General features: G+C 43.0%; 1 protein-coding gene across 2 annotated transcripts; it reads right to left on the bottom strand.

Moving 5' to 3' along the window:
• LOC134490887 (protein bicaudal D homolog 2-like) lies at positions 1-20,991 on the bottom strand. 2 transcript variants are annotated; one of them, XM_063294245.1, is made up of 9 exons: positions 20,767-20,991; positions 13,485-13,704; positions 13,158-13,370; positions 11,719-11,871; positions 8,831-9,244; positions 6,237-7,010; positions 3,139-3,290; positions 2,131-2,332; positions 1-621 (listed from the first exon to the last, which is right to left on the bottom strand). In XM_063294245.1, the coding sequence occupies exons 2-9, from the start codon at positions 13,695-13,697 to the stop codon at positions 616-618; spliced, it is 2,127 nt and encodes a 708-aa protein (XP_063150315.1). In that variant the 5' UTR covers positions 13,698-13,704; positions 20,767-20,991; the 3' UTR covers positions 1-615. The 2 variants fall into 2 exon arrangements, with proteins under 2 accessions (XP_063150315.1, XP_063150314.1); XM_063294244.1 differs by having other exon boundaries at positions 20,850-20,991.
• Between the last annotated feature and the right edge of the window lie 582 nt (positions 20,992-21,573).

Genomic DNA, 21,573 nt, shown 5'->3' with positions numbered 1-21,573 from the left:
CCAATGAAATCATTTATTTAAGGGGAACCAAGGGGTTGACTAGCTCCAAGGTGCAAAATTACTTCCAGGTACCCGAATATCTGACAACACATCTCATGGTTACATGGAGCTAGTTTCACATCTTGATTCAATCTATGCATTCATCAATCAGTTGCAAATTGTGCTGCAAGCTACTTGTAAAACTTGTGGCAAACAGGTAAGCAGAATAAATGGAGGGTCAATGAGGGGGGGGGGAAAGGAAATATGGGGTAGTGGAAGAGGAGACCCCCACATACTTTCTTTCAGCCAATCGACACTAAGCATGCAGCCTCATTCAAGGCAAGCATCACTGTCATTAGAATAGAGCTAAGAAAAAGGCATAGTATTAGAGGTGCTTCACAAAACAGTTCCAGAGACACATTTAGAGAGAAAGTGTATCTTTGGGAATTCTTAAGGCAGTAAGACACAGGAGGAGGAGAGATAAAGAAGCATGTGCTGGCTAGAGGCTCTCTCCTTATCCAGTTTTCTTCTTGAGTGGCTCCAGATTGCAGGTGCCAAGTGTTTTCGGTTACCCAAAAGAGAACTGGAGTCCTGTAGTCACAGAGCATTCCGAATCACCAAGAAATCCTGTTAGTCTCATCTCTGAAAGGAGGAGGAGGAAGGGAATTGGGGAGAAGAGAGTAAGATCAGGAAGATCCATATAATCTCATCAATTTTTCTACATTTTTTTTTGTGCTGATCATGGCATGGATTTAATTACCACTGACATTTATTTAACATTTGGAATAGAAAGCACACTGTATTAGTTGGCCAACATTATTACCCCATATTAAGGAGCTCAGATGTGGAGGTTTGCTTAAGGCCATGTGACCAGTTCTTTAACATGCAGTTATAGAGGTGGCAATTTTTGGCTTAAAAAGCCTTTTTATCTGTAACATTCCAGTCCTCCAACATGCAATAGCAAAAAAAATTGGCTCGTGTATATTGTCATGAGTTCTCTGACATAAGAACTGCTCAGCTAATAAATGTCCTAGTGATAACAGAGAAAATGTGCTGATAGTAAAATTGTTATATGTGAAATTAAGTGCCTCTGAATTTCATTCAGCAATGAACAAGACTTGTTCTGAACATGCAATGGCAGCCCTAAACCTCTGGTCCAAAATTTGCATTTTGCAATGGAAGCCCTAAACCTCTGGTCCTGATTTAGCAGTTCTACGGAGCTTTGCTTATGGTTAGTGACCATATATCCTTTATTATAAAGGACAATCCTCTACTTCAGAAAGTTGTCCTTTAGATTTATTTTTCAAAAACTCAATTTGTCTTTTATTTCGGTCATTTAACTTTTACCATACAAATCGTACCACTTAATGCATATTGAATTGTCTTTTTAAAATAAATTTACATATACTGTTTGATTTTAGATATTTTTTATTAGAATGTGTGTTTTTGTAAAGTTTTTCTTGGTTTTGCTCTTCAATTTTCCTTTGCAAAGCAAAGTTATAAACAATTAAATTTTTTTATCTTTATGAACCTCTTTCAGAATTGCCCCTTTTTCAGGTTTTTCCTTTTATTTTTTCCAAGAAAATATGGTCACCGTACTTATGGTACACTTTGCCTGCCCCAGTTTCTTGCAAATCCCAAACTGTGTGCCTTTTATTTCTAGAAAACACCATCTTTGTCTTGTGAGAAATATTTTGTTAAAAAATATGTAGCATTTCAGAAAAGCTCCAGCATACAGACAAAAGAGTTTGTGTACTTTGCTGAGTTGCTTTGTCTGTAATCACAATTTGCAACTGCTCCTCCCAGGGCCACTTGCCCATAGCATCTACATCTGCAAAATAACTAGATTACTTAAATACATAAATGTCAACTGTAGCAAAGAATAGAAAGTGTGCTTAGAAGCCAATTTGCAAAACGTGATTTGGTATGAACATAATGCAGGCTCAGCTCAACACTACACAAACACTGTCTACAGGGGTTGAAATACCTCTGTCAGAGAAGAACAAAAGAAGAGACAAGTATGTAGGTCTGTGGAACACCCCCTATTACAGCTAGGTGGACAGTGTTACATCTATAGCAAGCGTATGAATTGGGTGGTCTTTGCTCCTCCATCATCCCACAGAGGAAGTCAATTGTCCCTATTATTCTTACCGCACTACCCTTGGCGGGTCTGAGTGCTCTCCTATTGCCCCGCAACCCTTCGACTGGGTTTTCAAGAGCCTCCAGTCGATGTGTGAGTGCCAGCTTCTGCTGGATAGCCATGCGTAACAAGGAGTTTAGAGTCTTCTTTTCATCCTCTGCAGCCTCCAGTTGCCGTTGCATCTCGTCTAGCTGGCTCACATACTGATCACACCTGCGAGCAGAAAATGGAGGTGATGGGTTCAGGTACATGCCAAAAAAACAATACCGTAAATTGCTTTGCAAGACTAATATCCAATGGTCCTTCAAGTGCCAGAAACAGCAAAGAATTTCATGTTGAAACATCTCAGATTGCTTTAAATCAAGGCAGAAAAAAAGATGCCCAATAAAGTTTCAGAAGCCAGAGAGATAGTAGAACATTATTTTGAGGATAAGGCTGCTAGGAAGTTGGCCAATCCGTGTAACAGATTATGTAGAATAAAAAATTTAAGTAAAGGTGTTTTCATGTCTCAATATCTTGTGCATTTTTTAAAGCATATATCCTAGCTGTTATGACTACTGTGCTTTGTTTCCTTCTGCTGCACCACTTTAAAGGCTTAAATGGCCTCTCCGCTCATCAACAGACACATAAAAGCAACCTTTCTGGGCCACTGTAACTGTCCTTCAAAGTTTTAATATGTTCTACTAAGGCCCTTGTTGCCTTTGGTGGTCTTGTATACAATGCTAAGGAGTATGGTAAAAAAGCAGGCATAGCTAGAAAAAAACTGAGTAAAACAGGCTAGAGCAGGAAAGGGATACACATTGATATTAAATAAGTATGTGACCAAAATAAGTAAATATTCTGCTGGAGACAACTAGGCAAGTCCAATGACTTGAAACCTTTGGCAGAATGTCAAACATACTTGTCATCACTTCCGACTCCTTTTAAAAATAGTTCTAAAGAACTAATCCAGTCCCACTTGGCTCTTTACTCTGAAAGAAGCTCATTTCCTGCCTCACTGAGCAGACCCTGCTTCTAACCTGCTAGCAAACATGGCACGTAGGGAACAGAAAGTAGCAGCATCTTCCTTCAAGGCCTTGAGCTCGTGACGCAACTTGGTCATGGTCTCTGACACCAGCACCTTTTCACCTTCGTATTGTCCTTTGAGATTTGAGAGGGCCGCCTCTGCTGTCTGCAAAGAAAGGTTGCACACACTCACATGATGCACAACAATCCTCCCCCTTCATTTCCATCACCTATAGAAAACCTAGAGATTGAATGCTTCCCCAAATCCTCTAGGTCACCCTGCAAATGCCACTCCAATCACAGCTGGATGTACTATTGCAGAAGTTATCCTGGGAGGCTCAGTCTGTTAATAATGAACCCATTGAGGGGCAACTGCACTGCTAGATTAAGAAGTTGGACCACATCTGCATAAAACCTCTTCCCAGAGAACCAATGGCTTTGCCCATTTCTATGATTATACTCTTGGAAGAGTATTCTTGCTTTTGTTGGCTTTAAAGTTAGGCAGGAAAAGACAATTTAATGTAGATACTCCAATGACTTCTGAATTCCAGCAGTAAAATATAACAGAAGGACTCAACAAGCACATGAGGGTGGGAGGATACTGGGAGATGCAGCAGAGGGCTCCCAAATTTTAAGAAAAAACAGAGATACAATTACTGCCACTACCACCCAAATTTTATTGGCACAACTGGTGGAAGCTGAGGAATGCATTTTCTTAGGCTCTGGACAGACTGACATGCTCCAGTGCAAATTGTGGCATCAGTATTTGAAGGCCCAGAGCCATAACTAGCACCCTACAACATTAAGTGTTGGCCACCTTAATTGTGACTACTTTCCTGGGGAGGCCCACTTAGCCCCTTTCTTTTGGTTTTCTGATTACTTCCATTTGAACCCCTATTTAGCCCTTTCAGAGGAGAATATATACATACATACATACATTTTTTCCCCATAGAATATCAGGGAAGGTCTATATCAAAAGATAAGGATCTAGCTTTTCTGTATTTAATAAATTTCTATATCATCACAATACAGAGACAAATATAAAACATCCAAGAAGAAAGAAAACATCTGCAGTACAAAAATAAAATTCAAAGACAACTAATGTACAACACAACACAGAAGAATAATTCACAAGGTAACACATCCCTGGCTTGGCACATTAGACGATCATACCTTGAACCCCATTTTTGTTTCTGACCAGATGGCATGGAATCTGGAGATGGAGGGGATTCCCATCACCCAATTATCATGGTCAGATCATGCCCTGATCTAGACTCCATGATTGTTGTTTTTTTTTAAGACATTGTGTCCGATTCTCAGAGACTACCTGGAGAAGTTGTTGCAGTTTTCTTGGCAGGTTTTTCAGAAGTGGTTTGCCATTGCCTCCTCCCTAGTGCCGAGTGTGTGTGACTGGCCCAGGTCACCCAACTGGCTTTGTGCCTAAGGCGGGACTAGAACCCATGGTCTCCTGGTTTTTAGGATGATGCCTTAACCACTACACCAAACTGGCTCTCAGCTCTAATCTAGATCTAGATCTCCAAGTAGCAGAGGGCTTATTCAGATGATCCACCACAATTGCCCAATAGATCCAATTAGTTTCCAGAGGATTTCCCCAGCTCCCTGGAAGACAGTTTGGTATGCTACTGGAAACAGGAGGCAAGCTGAGTGTGTGAAATGATTGCCCCTGAGCAGCCTTTTTCTGGGGGTTGATCCTATTTGGCGCCATCATTCATGGAGGCCATTAGGGAAAGGAAATGCTAGAAACAACGCCTGAAATGCTAGTGGAAAAAGATGAAAAGTGAATCTGTCTGGGCACAGGTACATGCTCATGTTTGGGCCTATGCTGTAATAAGGGAGACAAAGATTTCCCACTTCTCTCACATTGCATTTGTAGCCTATCATCTGACTATCCTGCTCAGGGTTACACACCCCCTTTTGGGAGAAGCCAATGCCGTGATTTCCTGCTTGGCCACTGTGACCAATTTGTACAGTGTTTTCTTAAGAAAATCACTTGGATTCACCAAAGCCTTGAATCCTTATGGGCAATCTTCATTGGTGACCAATGCACTGTCTTACTGTATTATCTAGGATACCTTTTGGCCTGTGAATTCTGAGGAACTGGACAGGGCACTATCTAAACCATGCATTGCCACTTGTAGCTTGGATCCTCACTGATCCTGGGTTTTGAGAGGAGCAGGCAGTGGTGTGACCACCAGGGTCTAGGAGACTGTTAACACACACCCTTCTGAAAAGGCTGGTCCTGGATCCAATGGTCTTAGATAACTATTGGCCAGTGTTCGAAAAGGGAAGGTTGGTGAGATGGTGGCAGTGGACCAGTTATACAGCAACTAAGAAACAAAGGATTATCTGAATCCTTTTCAGTTATGGTTCAGGCCCAGGTATGGGATTGAAACAGTACTGCTCTCTCTCCTGGATGACCTATGTTGGGACTGGATGGGAGTAGTGCACCTCTCTTGGTCCTTCTGGACCTCTTAGCAGCTTTCAGTACCATTAACCATGGAACTTACTGAACTGCCTGCCAGGGTTGTGGGAGCTGTTTTACAATGCTTATTGCTCCTTCCTCAACAGGTGAGTTATGTCTAGTGATGGGGGATGAAAGGATAGCATAGAGCAGGGGTCAGCAAACTACAGCTCATGGGCCAAATCCAGCCTGCTGCCTGTTTTTATATGGCCTGCAAGTTAAGAATGGGCGGGCAGCAGATCATCAGGCCTGAACCTCAGCCGCCTCCTTGTTGGTGGGTCAAGGCTGTCCAATGGCTACCAGTCTTTAGTGTGCACACCTGCCAGCCGTATCTAAGGAGGTGGAGAAGGGGTGGGATCCGGCTCTTTACAGAAAAAGTTTGCTGAGCCATGGCCTAAAGCACAGCATCCTTCCTACAGCCTAAATGTGCAGTGTAAAGCTGGGTATTTTCAGTGTCATCCCTACCCTGTCAGATGACTTCTTCCAGTGGATAGATGTTAAAGAGCATGGGATGTTATAGATGTTAAAAGAGCATGGGAGTGGATGCTCCCAAACCTGACTCTCAGGACAACTTTCCATTCTGCTAGCCCAAGGCAGATCTGCATTACAACTAGGACTTCCTGCACTCACCTGCTTGTTGGCCTTAAGCACTGTGCGCAGTGTAGCAATCTGTTCACGCTTTGTACTCAACAAGGACTTCAGTTTCAGCACTTCCTCCACCAGAACTTCTTTATCACGTTCCAGTTCAGCTCCATGCCCCATTGGGCTCTGCTGATGTGCAACGGACAGTGCCACCTGCAGATAACCCAGCTGTTCTCGCAAGATCGCTGTCAGATTGGCAACATGAAGAGGCTCCAAACTGCATTGGGATCCAGGGCTACTGGCTGGTGACCTGTCTCCACTGCTACTTGTCTCTATTTCTGTGAACGTATGTTTCCTGGAGGACTGCCTCCTGCGCACACTTTGGACACCACGGCCTTCCCTGTAATAGTCCAATACCACACGCTGAGGGGTTATGTTGTGGCAGGCACAAATGTGATGGTACAGAGCTGCCATATCCTCAGAAAAAATTAGGAGCTCCTCCTGAGTCTGAGCCAGCCGTGACTGACACTCTCTGGTCATCCGCCTAGCAGTCCTCAACTCAGCTTCTAAGTGGGCAGCTGCCTCCCTCTCCTGCTGGATTGCCAGTTGGGCCCTGTCCAATTCCTCACGGTAGCATTCCCTATTACTGAGTGACAGGCCAGCCCCACCGTTATTAGCACTAGGGTTAGCCTCCAAGGCTGGAAGCTGATCTACTTGACGGCTGTTGCACAACTGCTGCTGGGCCAAGATCTCCTTAGTCCTGGTCAGCTGCTTCTTGAGATCTTGCAGATCAGAGGCTAGTGAAGCTTTTTCCTTTTCTGCCTAGGGGAACAAAGACAAGATAGGACAGAATTTCCTATGGCAAGATGTTAGTTAGGTTTACATATTATACTATGTATTAAAGACAATTTATTCAATAAGAAACACTGGCTAAATTCATACATCACAGCAGGCCATAAACCATGGATTAACAAGCCACCATAACTGGCTTCCTGCAATACATTAAATTAGAATAAAACAAACCACATCTTGCCTTAAGGCAATATATGACTGCAGAGGGACAATCTTTCCATATCCTGAATCCCAGATTAGCCCAGAAGTTCCATCTGCACAAAAAGTTTTTGCTTAGAATATCACTGCATAAATTCAAAAACTAAGCCCTAATACTTAAAATAGGACTGAGATCAAGCTCCACAGCAGTTTGTAAGAGGGACAGGGAAAGGCTTTGAACTGGGAAGATGTCTTCTACAAATCTGATAAACTAGAAAATAGAGGCTACCAAGCCTTGCCTTGATTTCATTGGCCCCTTACTGAGATCTGACATCAAGGCCATTTGCTTTTATCCTTAAGCTCTGGCCCATCATGAGACGGAAAGGACAGGCACTCCCACCTCCTTAAGGGTGCCTGCCACTGCCAGGTTCCAAATTCAGATCTGGGTTTCCCAGAGCCAGTTGCTAACACAGACAGAAAAGTGCTGAGCTTCAGGGCGTTGATATGCCATCAAGGATTAGCTTTCACCAAAAGACAAATGTAGAGATGCTGTGGTGAGCCGGAGATGAGCTCCCTGACACAAAGTGCTCTTTGCTAAACTAGATACCCTATTAAATGGGAAGTGAGTGGGGAGAAACATAAGGATGGAAGTGGAATATGTTCTCTCAAGAACCTGCTTCTCCAGCAGAACAGGATTTGGCACAAGGCAAACAGCCCAATCAGGCCAAAGTGAATTAAACAAACAGGGTAGGTAGCTGTGATCAGCTCTGCAGTTGACAGCAATGCTCCTAAATCTAAAGAATGACATCACACAGCCCAAGCAAGATCACTGCCAGAAGGGGCAACTACTAGCATCCTAAAAACTCAGCCAGAATCGCTCCCTGCATGCAGTGCCAACCTGTGGTACCAAGGAGTAATTCTCATCTTTAAATCCCTGATTAGAAGGCTTTAAATGTCTCTAGCCTTTTACTGGCTCCTCTGACCTTCAATCTCCTCAAAGGAGTTTTGTGACATGTTAAGCTTTGATGAGTTAGAACAAACATTGCGGGACTTATTATTCTAGTTGCATTGCAACCCGCTAATTGCACATTAGCATCTGCATCCTTTGCCTGTAATTATATTATCAGATACTGAAGTTAATCTTCAGGACTGCAGCCAGGAAGATTAAAAATCCACAAACTTCATTTGCAGAGGCAATAGTCTGCTGGAAAGATGTGTTTTCCCATCATCTCAACACTTCATTAAGAGGACACATTCCAAATAATCAGACAGGGGTTATGTATGTTCCCAGAAGCTACCTGCCTGTACTAGAGTTTTGTTTTATTGGGGTAGTTTTTGGGATATCAGGCTGTTTTGTCATATTAAAAAAAATCCTTGACATTTAAATCTGACAGATTTGGCAAAAATTTGGCTAGAATTTTCTCCCTATGATCCTAGTTTATTCCCTACACACACACTGAACATTCAAAAAAGATTTAGTTCACTTGAAGTGGTATATCTGAATGCACACTGCTGGTCTTCAGTAGTTCCTTGGCTATGGAAACAAATCTGCTTACTTCTCTGTTCAGTGAGAAAGCAGTCAGTGTTGCAAATCACCTGTCAAAGACAACTTCCCTATTCTCCACCCCCACCCAAGGCTCTGCTTTTCTTACCTGTAGGAGCTGCTGCTGTAGCTTGTGAATCTCTGCCAAGCTAAGTTCACTGAAGAGGTCTGCAACAAGACCAGGTGCAGGCTGGAAGCCGTGGGGTGTGGATGTCAGGCCCCCTACATTGCTACCATTGGCAAAACCACTGTCTTGCTCCTCACACTCTCTGTGGCTGTGGCTGAGCTCCTCTATGTTGGTCTGCAAGCTGTTCAGAGAATCATGACGCCCCCCAACATAGATGGCTAGCTCCCGCCGCAGTTCCTGCTTCTGCTCACGCTCAGCCTGGACAGTCTCAAGGGCCTCCTGAAGTTGGTGTTCTGCCAGATCCCGAAGACGACCCAGTTCTTGGAGCTGGGAACCAGCCAGCACGAGCTCTTCCTCACGGCACCTCAGGGCACGCTTGACACTCTCAAATTCCACCTTAGGATGAAACAGTGACTTAGCACTGGCACTACAACCAGTATTTCATTTGACACTTTAAAGTCTAGCATCTCTTTTCATTCTTACGTTACTTGGACCAACATGTAATTTCTTCATCTATGCCTTCTTTCTGTGCCAATAATACCATTCCTTAAAGTCTACTGCTGAGGCCTTACTCCATTTAAAAAATGTCAAACATCTGGTTGCAGCACCTCTTGTATACTTAGCTTCCTCAAGGAATAGGAATTCACTGCCTGACCCATTCTTAGTAGCAGGACAAAATATTTTAACTCAGTGACCTTATAATAGTCAACGGTTAACTTGGAATGTGGATGAGGGAGATGAAGTTATACTAAAAAAATCTAAAAAAAATGTATTGGATGGGTTCGTTTGGGTCTCGAAAATAGTTATTCTATGACTTACAAAAGGAAAAAATGCACATTCTATTTTCTAACAACCATAATTGTTCTAATTCATCTGCAAAGTAAATCTGTTGATAAATATTGTAGGGATTATTGTTGGAAAACTCCTCCATATAGAAAAATATGTCACTCATGCCAGGGTCACTCATGCCCTTGTTATCTCTCAGATAGACTATTGCAATGCGCTCTACATGGGGCTACCCTTGAAAAGTATCCGGAAGCTTCAGCTGGTCCAGAATGCAGCTGCGCGAGCTGTTTTTGGTGCCCCCAGAAGGGCACATGTAACACCACTGCTACGCGAGCTGCATTGGGTACCAGTTTGCTTCCGGGTCCAATTCGAGGTGTTGGTTATCACCTTTAAAGCCCTACATGGCATGGGACCAGGTTACCTGAGGGACCGCCTCTTCCCCATTACATCAACCCGTCCCACCCGATCGTGCAGAGAGGGCATGCTACGGACCCCGTCTGTAAAAGAATTTCATCTGGCGGGGTCCAAGAAGCGGGCCTTCTCCGCAGTAGCTCCTGCCCTGTGGAACATGCTGCCCCCAGAGGTGAGATTGGCCCCATCGCTCCTGGCCTTTCGGCGGAGTCTGAAGACCTGGTTCTGCCGCCTCTCTTGGGGTGGAGAGGGGAACAGAGTTACATGGGGATGGTTGTTATAGACCACTCCTCCCACACTTGGACTGTTTTAGATCTTTCATTGCTTGGATTTTTATTCTTTATTTTTATTTCTATTTATAGTATTTTTATTGTATTTTATTATTCTGATGGTTTTAATCATTTGTTGTAAACGCCCAGAGGCCTCCGATGGGAGGAGATGGGCGGGGATAAATTAGATAGATAGAAAAAGATTAAGTTATTGTATCATAAAACCAGATACAAAGTAACACAGACTAACAAGTGGCTAGCAACAGGTAAGCATTAATTGAAGGAAAGGTAAGAAAACAAGATGGTGAAGGGTGAACTAGTCTGCTCAAACCCTATCTATTTGCCGTTTTCAGTGAGGGAAAAGTTAAGATCTTCAGAATACATTCTGAAAATTTAAATTTTTTAACACTCTGAACAATTTTAACACCTTATCTTTGTATACATAGAAACTTTCAGGAACTTTGCAGTTAAAAAACATCCTCCAGAATTTTGTTAACAGCCTCTCTTCCACATCCAACTGCACTCACAGCTGTTAAGTCAACTTTCTCTCACTGACACCCTCCTGATGCGTGGAGCAGATCCCAAAATTCCCGAGCTAGCATGAACATTACTGAGAATTGTAATGCACATACCCGGAATTTGCCATTTAGAATATACCATCTTGGACAAAAAGGGAATAAATCTTCCACCACCACCAAATACTCTTAAAGGAAAGGGAGATTTATTCCACCTCCACCCTGCACTCCCATATACAATTATCCACTTAGTGTCTAGGGACTACAACTCCTAAATTTTTTAACCACCATGGCATTTAGGAATTGTAGTCCCCACACCTGAATAGCACAAGCTGGGGAAGGTTGACTTATACCTTCTCCTTGTCTTATACTATTCAAGTAAAGAACTAGCTGAGTCACTTCCTACTCACTGAGGCCCAGGTCTCAACAGGTAACTATGTAGTGAGGATGAAATCTACGAGAGCAGGAAGTAACTAATTAAGTTCCTGAATCCAGCAAACCCTTGCTTCTGCACAAGGAGCCAATTCCTTCACTATTTATTTCTGCTTACCCCTTTCCCCATAATAATTCCTTGTCGACCCCCAACTTGTATCAAAATAGCCAGATAGTCTCCATGCACAGAAAAATGTATTCCACTCTCTCTCTCCATCTATGCGCCAGCTCAGGGCAACAAGGATAATGTTGCTAATGAAATCACATACCTAGCAAACTGTTGTAGATGACTGAAGTAGTAGCCTCAGAATATAGGAATTAAACACTGAATAACCTGTTTCATGTCAGATCAACAGTAGACTAAGCCCTAAATAGCTATAATGGAAGGTACATACATACATACAGATGATGTTAGTGCCAGGTGCACCACAGTGTGCAGGGTGTGGCCTTCTTATACCTGACTCCCCCTCAGGATGGAGACTTGTTTCTGCAGGGAGATGTTCTCTTCCTCAAGCTCTCCACAGTCCTGCAACTGGCGGAGCTCCTGTGACTTGGCTTGTTTCATCTCCTCACGCAACCGATTTTTTTCAGACTCCAGGGTTTGGCACTCCTGGAAAGGAATTACGAGAAGGGTAGGGTAAAGCCCTTCCTTTCCTGAAACAGAAACAGAACTAGCCCCCAAGTAATTCTACCCTGCCTGTTATGTTTTAACAAAGTATTCATCTAAGCAGGGTAAAAAGCTTCCCCTAAAAATAAGTTTTGAATGCTACCCCTTAGGACTTGAGATACAGCATCCTAAACTGGACCTAACTATGCATGATCTACCATTGTGAAGCCCTGCTATTTATGAGAGAAGCATGTCAGAGAAAGGGATAAGGGCAACAAATACAGCAGTACACTTGAGTGGTCTCTGAAAAGGGGTAGAAAGAGGCATTATCTAGAAAGGGAATAGCATGGAGGGAGCATACCCTAACATGGTAGGAAAAGTCACCCCCACCTCTTCCTGGTTCACAGAACAGTTATTACATTTTTTCAGAAGGCAAATTTTGGCTGCATGAACTGTCAAGAATTCAGTAGTCACAAGAACATTAACTTCCCAGCAGAAGCTCAAACGTTTATCTCCAACTTGTTGCTACAGAGACACTTTTGAGTATCTCAGAAATACAGTGGTGGACCCAGAATTCACTCCAGCTCCAAGACTGAAAAAAGAGCCAGAAATAGTCTGCTGCAGTGTACTTTTGAGACATCAGAAGTACTTCCAGAATTACCACCCACAGTTATTCTGAGTCATGCAGATGGAAACCACAGTACAACTGTAGGGATAAAGTATATTTCAGTCACTTGGGACATCAGACTAAAGTAACATGGCCTCCTCTCAGAGGTATTTTCTGCAGGAGGATTGCTACTACAATTTTATTATTCTTCAAAGGATTTGCTAAGCACCAACCTAAACACTTGGATTACTCCCCACACTGCTCCCCAGCATTAAGTCAGAAAGGGAGTGGGGAGAGATGGTTTCATCACTTTTTCTTAAATAAGCAGGACATTATGCTAGTAAATTTGTAAATCCTGGAATCCCAAATGTAGGGCTCAAGGTCCAGTTTAAACATTAAAAGTAGAATATTCAAGTCCTGATGGCTGCAGAAGTTCTAAAGTACATGGACAGTAACTGGTCAAATTTCAAGACAAATAAAAAACTGAACCAGCTGTGCAGTAATGAGATTCTCAGCTACAATACCTTCACAAACTTGTGCCCATATTTCAATCCCCTTCTTCCTGGCTCAGAGTACCAGAACATAGTCATCTGCTTAATATGAATGCACTTACTTTATATCATTTACTTTATTCTGAGGCTTCAAAGTATAACTGTCCTAAGCTGGGAGCTGCCCAAATTACCTTCCTTAAGTCTCGTAGAGCCACATTGAGCCGCTCATTTTCCACCCCTGTATTGTCAAGCTGGGATTTCAGGAATTTCACATCACTTTGGAGCTCCTCAATGGTTTGAGTCAGTTGGGCCTCTTTGGAAGCGGATTCCCTGAGTAGACACTCTTCTCTGTTCTCCCCATCAGCTGCTACTCGTTTATGACTGCTATGAGACTCTGCCAAAGCCTGGGGCAAAGAAGGAGATGGAAGACATTCTAGCAAACAGCATCCACAGTGCCCAAGCCAGGTCATATTAAAGGAAACCTGGTTCAAGGCAGAGTGGGGAAATCGTTCATATACCTCCTTCACGTGGGCCAATTCTACACGTAGCACCTCTAGCTGACCTTCCAGATCTCCACAGCGCTGCTTGAGCTCATCATTCTCCTCCAGCACAGCCAGCCCATACTGGGCTGCCTGGACATTCTCTTGGGTTGCTTCCTGCAGCTCAGCTGATAGCCGCTCCACCTCTGCTTGCAGCTTTGTAGGATCCTGGGCCATGAGAGCTCCTGGCATGTTATATCTAATGATAAATAAAAATGTGGTAGGAGATTGGGAATAATGAATGCAAGACGGGTAGAAAGGATAGATCTATCCAGTGGTCAGAACTATCAATCGGTCCCCTTTAGTTTCAAGAATATAGGATATATAGGATCCCTATATAGCCCAAATCATGGTTCATATTGATACTCTATTTACGCCGTAGTGATCCTTAGAGCTAAGTGACCAGGTTTTCCATGTAAGATTAACTCACCTATTACATAGTCCAAGGTGGGCAACTTGTGGACCATGGTGCACATGGTTCTTGAAACCCATTATTGCCATGATTTGTGAACACTAACAGTGCAGTAGTTGGGGAGAAAAACCTATAGGATAAATCCTAAAATAGTCATCTTTAGTCCATCATCCATTCTTACCCACTGTTTGATGCAGTCCCTCCCATTTTTCAGTACTTAGCCATTTCAATAAATGTTAAGTGGAGCAATACAGTCCTACTAAACAGGTATATATATATCTGGATAAACTAAATTTGTAGGTTTGTTTAACAAAGGGTACAAGGCCTGACTTAACACATACCAATCACATCAAGATAAAGGAATGGCGGAACTTAGATCAGACCAGCTTGACTTAGGGAGGATAAAGAGTTTTAAAAGATACAAGTAACAAAGGAGCATATTTGTCCCTGGCAAAAAAAATCAATCAAATGCCACACATGGTGCTGGGTAGTCATTGCTCTGGGAGGCACAGCAGTTAATATAATCACTTTTGAGAAAAAGGCATCAATAAGCAACACAATTTCTAAGTCCATTAAATACAGGCAGTCCTCGCTTAATGACAGTAATTGGGGCCAGAATTTCCATAGTTAAGTGATGTGGGTGTAAAGCATCTTGACACATGACTGCATGGCTTAGTGATGGCAATCCCTGTTGCCATCGTTAAGCAAGGAACATGGGTCATTAAATGAGGATTTCCTCACAACTTCCAACAAGCAGTCAGTGGGGAAGCCAGCAGGAAGCTGCAAGTCCCAGGCAGCTTGCAAGCAGGCCCACAGACAGGTAAGAGGCTGCTGCTGGGTGGGGGAGGGTGCAAGGGTGGTCCGCAAGGCGCTGGGGGGGGGCTGCTGCTGGATCAGGGAGGGTGTGCAGGTGGCTGGCGAGGCACAGCACAAGAGCGGCTGGGCCAGGGAGGGCTGCTGCCGGGTGGGGGAGACTCACCAAAGTGACTTATGACCTTCCCTGCCAGCTTCCCCATTGATTTTGCTTGTGGGAAGCTGGCGGGGAAGGTTGCAAATAGTGATCACAGGATGCTGGAACCATTGTAAGTGTGAGCTGGTTGCCAAGCACCCAGATTGGTATCATGTAACTGAGGGGGTACTGGGACAGCTGGAACTTTGAGAACTGGTTGTAAGTACCACTTGTTCAGCACTGTCATAACTTCAAACAGTTGTTGAATGAGTGGTCATTAACCGAGGACTATCTGTATAAAGGTTTTATAAGATATTTTCCTATTCCGGTGCCTGGAGGCTTTGGGGATTGGATGGAGAACAACAGGTTTCAACTAAACCCTGGAAAGACTGAGTGGCTCTGGGTTCTTCTGATTCTGGGACTATACCATCTCTGGTACTGAATGGGGTTGCACTGCCCCAAACAGACCTAGTGCACAACTTGGAAGTCCTCCTGGACTCATGACCCCTGCTCAAAGAGCAGGTGGCAGTCATGGCTAGGAGGACCTTTGCACAGCTTTGTGTTGTGCAGCAGTTGCGCCCATTCCTGGACCAGGAGGCTCTGCTCATGGTCAATCATGCCCTGGGTGGACTACTGTAATGCACTCTACATGGGGCTGCCCTTGAAAAGTATCTGGAAGCTTCAGCTGGTGCAAAATGCAGCAGCGCAGGCAGTTACGTGTGCTCCTAGAACAGCACACATTACACCTCTGCTTCACGAGCTACACTGGTTGCCAGTTTGCTTCCGGGTCCAATTCAAAGTGCTGTTTTTGACCTTTAAAGACCTTCATGGCATGGGGTTGGCTTATTTGAGGAACTGCCTCTTCCCGATTACATCTGCCTGTCTCATCAGGTCCAGCAGAAGAGGTACGCTCCAGGTCCCAGCTGCTAAGTCTAGCAGGACCCAGGAGATGGACTTTTCTGCTGTAGCACCCACCCTATGGATCATTATCCACCCCCCAAGGTAAGACTGGCCCCATCCTTGATGTCCTTCTGGAAGTCCTATAAAACCTGTTTATGTCAGCAGGCTTGGGGGTCTCATGGGAATGGGGATTTAATGAGGTGGCTACACTGCATGTAACAACTAATGCTCTTCCTAGCCCTTCTTCTTTTTAATAATACTGCAAAAATATTGTTTTAATTAGTGTTTTTGTAATTACTGTTTTTATGGTTTTATTATACACCACCCAGAGTCACATTTCGTGAGATGGGTGGCATATAAATATTATAAATAAAAAAATGCAGCAGTAGCTGCTAGGCCAAATTGTGTCCATAGCTATACCTACATTTGAGATAAACACAGCATGGACTTCAACTTATCTAGCATTACCCATTCCTCCAGGACTTTCAAATGTTAAGAATTAATGGCAAAAAGAGAGCAAGATTAAATGATAATAGTGTCACAGACAACTAAGATTGCTCTTAAATTATATGCAATAGAAGTGAATGTGTATCCTACATTGCTTCTAGCCTTGAAGAACTCCTGGAAGATTAAGATACTGCATATCCCTTGAGAATGTTTCCCTGGGCACTCCTACCCCATGGAGCATCCTAAGAGACTACAACTAGACAACTAAACTAACTCTAGTAGAATGCATTAATGTAAATCGTCTGAACCTTTAGGGATGTTAAGAGCCAAACTGTTTTAAAGTTTTGTAAAACTGTATCTTAGAAACCTGGTTTGCTGGAGCACATTGTGATCCAATTAGTGTAGCTTCAAGTACAATGAAGCTTTGAGAAGCACAGAATCATAAAATAAAACAATTAAAGACATAGCACCAGCATCCATAGGCTCACTGTCTCCATACATGGAAGATTTTTAGGAGTATGCAAACTTTGAACTTATGATTTTGAACAGAATGAATGAACAGATACCACCATCAGCAAATCAACTCATCTGAGACTCTAGATCTTTTTGGCAGGTAATTTTAAGTCAGTATGTTGTCTCAGCTGACTACTCACATATTCTTAACTGCCCAAAGTCAAATATTCCATGAATGTTATTTTGGAATGCAGGTATTTTTTCTCTTATGTTAGCAAGGGCAACTTTTTCCACTAGCCCTGCAGCAATCAGCACCAACCTAGCAGCACAGCAAAAACTTCTCCTCAGCAAAGTTAAAACTGCAAGCACTTCCAAAACAAACAGAAATAGAATGCAGCTATTTATTTCTTGATGAGATTGAAAATAAATAAAAGTCATTGCTTTAATGGATATATTTCACATTAAGGCTACATAGTTAAGTATAAATATTTTCTAGGTAACATTGGTTTGGTCACATACACTCAAGCTAACTTGCTGGTGCAAGGGTTAACGGAACAGAACAACAAAACATATTACTTCTGGAAAGTAAAAAAAATGCCATGTTTACTAACTTGCTTTTTGTAATCTGCACAAGTTTCTTTACTGCTCTCAAAAAGTCTTTTTTCCAGTTTAAAAAAACTTTATTTAACGATACAGCATACAGATATATACAATAGAGATATAGATTCTCTATAGATATAATTTCCCTTTTAAGTACAACAGTACTCTGTGCTTGTTTTATAATTTATAATTTTTATTTTTTTATCCCACCTTTATTTTTATAAATAACTTTTATAATCCTTTTATTTAGAACAAAGGTAGATTTTCAAAAAAGATTACCTATGAATGAACAAATAATTACTAATGTTGTACGATTATCATAGTAAAGGTTTGAATGCTTTGACAAATCAAAAAGCACTTCATTTAAAATAAAATGCTCAATCCTGAGTCTTTTTGTTCTACCACTGAATTCAAGCTCTTCAATTTCTAAACTCCACCTTCTGCTCTAACAATTATTGACCCAGTCTACCAGAATTAAAAATGATCTTACACATATGGTAAGCACATTTCATTTTGGCAGGACACACACAAACCATGCTCAAGCCTAAGTAATTAGCCCATGGCATACATAACTTAGGCCTAAATTGGCCCTAACCTTGGAACAGTTGCCTGTTTATCTTAACACTGAAAAGATGCAGCCATTGCTCTCCAGAGTTAACACTATTTATGGGGCCCCAGCCTTGGTGAAAGTCAAGCTAGGGCTTTCCCTTCCAAAAAAATATATTACGGGAAATAACTTAGACACATACATTGACATAAGGGAGAAAAGATAGAAGCAGAAGCAAAGCTATATTACTCCAATGAATTGTATAAATAAGACATAAGAATTAGCCTAACTTGAATAAATGAACTGCAAGCACACTACCAAATGGAAAAGTAATCAATCCCTAATCAATCCATTGGTTTGCTTTTCTGTCTAGGGATGCAACTCTTTTAACAGTACATACCTAGGATAAAAGTGTACATAGGACATCAACTGAACTGAAAAAGCAAGCAGATTACGGAAAACTTTGCTACTCCCCAGCCCCCCCACCCAATTAGCTCCAGGAATATCCAAGTTCCAGGCATAGGAACTGAAGCAGATGGTAAGTGTGCCAAGTCCCAGAGATGAAGGCTCTGGAACAGAGAACCCATGTCCTTTCTCTGTTTGCATCTAATATGGTACGATCATGACACTCTTTTCTGCTGCCATGTTTTTTTCTCCCAGCAGAAGGATCCAGGTATAGTGGCTAGCAACTACAGTATTGCACTCAGCAGCTCTCCACAGCCGACTAACCAACTGTCAAAACATCTTCATCACAAACTCCATTCCTGTCCTGATTGGAGAATGGTTTTCTGTCAGCCATGGGGACAACAAAGCCTGAGGGTTAACCAATAACTTTGCTTAACATGCCCTGCACATGCAAAATCTGGACACAATGAATAGGCAGCAAGCCAAATCAGAGGCAAGAGAGGCAGAGCAGGGGTTGTGTAAAAACTAGTTATGGCAAGGTCAGAAGTGAACAGCCTGCCACCAGACTATTCCACTACCACAACAAAGAGCAGGTGGAAACTGCTTCTCCCAACCCCCCCCAAAAGAAAATGTTCAAGTTCATTGCACTGTGAAACAGAACAAGAAGGTGCAAAAATCTGAACGTTGATTTCACTATGAACACAGCTTGCATGTGATACATAGCAACTGCTGAAATTCTTTGGGAACAACTTCATTAGTTTTTCCTCCCAACAAAACCTACTTACCTGTTCCTGCTTCTAGTTCCAGCATCTCCTGACAGAAGCCTGAGAGACTGTCACTGGGAACAAGGAGCTTGTCAAAAGTTTTCTGCCATCTCAGAAATGGGCAGGGACCCCTTTTATCAGGAAGTAGGGGAAGGCCAAAATCTGCTACAACAAACAATTCAGGGCCTCCTGAAGAGCAACTTTGTTGTCAAACTGTTCACTGAGGGCTAGCCATTGGGGAAATTAGCTATTGCTTCATTCAGAATGTTTAAAAAAAGACTTCTCCTTTCATACAGGCAAACCAGCATCACTTCCTTTTCCTTCCAGCCCACCAGAAAAAGAGTAAACAAAAATGCATTGTATCTGCAGATCAAGTGCAGCATGGTATTAAGTAAGCAAAGGTCTATCATTTAGAGAAAGTAGAACTACAGACCACAGCAATTCAAATGGCAGGAAATGATCTCAGGTGTGAGAATGCTCCTCATACACAGCATTTCCTCCCAAGATCATTCTTAGCAAGCATGGTGTCAATAGAGATATCTATATAGATATAGATATATATATATTAATTTCCCTCTTAAGTACATCAACAGTACTCTGTGCTTAGACTTTTCTCAAAAGCTAATTATGGACAGTAGGGGGATGTTTGGGGATGAAAATAATCTGAGCTGCTAATAGCCCTGACCTATGTTTGCCATGTAGAGAAAGCTAGTCCAGAATGAAAGAAAAAAACAAGCCACAAAAGTAGAACAGCTGGAACAGGGTAGAAACTGACATATACTAATAGCTGGCAAACACAGTATCATAGCATTTCTTGATAATAAGTACACAAAATAGCCAAGGTAAAAAAAACCTGCCCAGGAGGCATCACATACCTTCTTTTTTGAACTTTCTATATTTTTTATTTACTTACTATCCCACCTTTCTATTTTTATAAATCACTCAAGGCTGCGAACATACCTAATACTCCTTCCTCCTATTTTCCCCAAAACAACAACCCTGTGAGGTGAGTTGGGCTGAGAGTGTGTTTCTGGCCCAAGGCCACGCAGCCGGCTTTCAGGCCTAAGGTGGGACTAGAAGTCACCATCTTCTGGATTCTAGCCCATTGCCTTAACCACTAGACCAAACCGGCTCTCTATATACCCACTTCACCAAGAACATGTGACAAGGCATAGTGGTTAAAATGATAATGAAGTCTTAGTAATTTTGAACAATCAACAATGGTTGCACCATTATATGGTACTGAAAAATACTGCCTCACATTCCCTAAAAAGTAACCAAGAGAAGCATCCACACGTCCAGGACGCTGGAGTAGCAGATTCCTGCAATGGGCAGGGGGTTGAACTAGATGATCCCCATGACCCCTTCCAACTATTACATACTGGGCTTCCACACAGAATTTGCTAACTGATTTTAAAATGTGCACGTTGTCTTTCACCTCACCGGACGCAAAGCACGAGGCTGCTAGAAACTGTTTTCGAATAACAAAACTGTAAGCATTGCAAGTCGCAAACTATAACCCAATACACCATAAATAACTCCGTTCATATAATTCTGCATTCAAGCCAAGGTGCTCTCAAGCCGTACACGATTCAGTTTTTTTGCTTTCGCAAGACGGCAGACTGACGACTCAAGCCTGATGCAGCTCCCAGCCTAGCGCCTTCCAGCAACACGCTGGCAATTCTGAGTAACAGAGTGCGGAAGGCGATTCGTTATCAACCCGAGCCGACGGTCTTTCCCGCCCGCGTCGGCTCCAGTAGCAGCCACGCCAAACCTTCTCTCACCTTGCTTTTCAGAAAAGGGGCGTGGTCCGCCTTCGCCAATAGTAGCAGCCCATTGAGCGGGAAGGGAATTTCTGAAAAACTACCTGGGCTCAATTCTTAGGTTTTCCATCACAAAGCAATTGTCCACTCGGCAGAGTTTAAGCCACAGGTTCCTCTCCTCCAAAGCCTACAGGTCAAACTGCCCTTCGCGCCTTTGGCGTCCAGCGGCTAGCCCCGCCAGCCACCGCTGCCAATATATAGCTCATCTTCACCCGACCCCGCCCATCCGCTTTATAAGCCCCACTCGTTCCCCCTCCCCGGACGTTTGAAATTCCTCGCGCGCCTAAACGAGATACTCTGCTGTCCGTTATACGGCAGACAGAGTGAGAAGCATGAACTTGATTGGTCTCCGACACTCGGAGACCACGCACGGCAGCTCTAACTGGCCAGGATTTTTTTTAACTGGACGATCGTTTTCTCATCTGATAGGTTAGAGATATCATTACAGATTCTCAAACCCCGCCCCTCCTGCTTTCCGTTTGGCTGAACTCCTATAGCGTTCTACCAATAGGCAGCCCCTTTCAGCTATCGGTTGGGAAAGCTGTTATCCCACCTCTCCCCTGCTTCGGGTCTTTTTTCTAACGGTCGACGGGCGAAGGCTGGAACATCGAATGATTGACTTTTTTGTTATCCAATGAAACACCACCTTTAACCAATTAACTTCTGCAACAGGTTTAGAGAAAGCACGTTTGTACTTCTGTCCTGCAAAATTTGGGCGAGGTGAGGAAATAATTACTCTTCCTATGGGGAGAGAGAAGCAGCCTCATT

The sequence above is a fragment of the Candoia aspera genome, chromosome 2 (assembly GCF_035149785.1).
Source record: "Candoia aspera isolate rCanAsp1 chromosome 2, rCanAsp1.hap2, whole genome shotgun sequence".
NCBI lineage: Eukaryota > Metazoa > Chordata > Lepidosauria > Squamata > Boidae > Candoia > Candoia aspera.
Note: the sequence above shows the minus strand (reverse complement) of the source record. Positions and strands in the feature narration are given on the sequence as shown.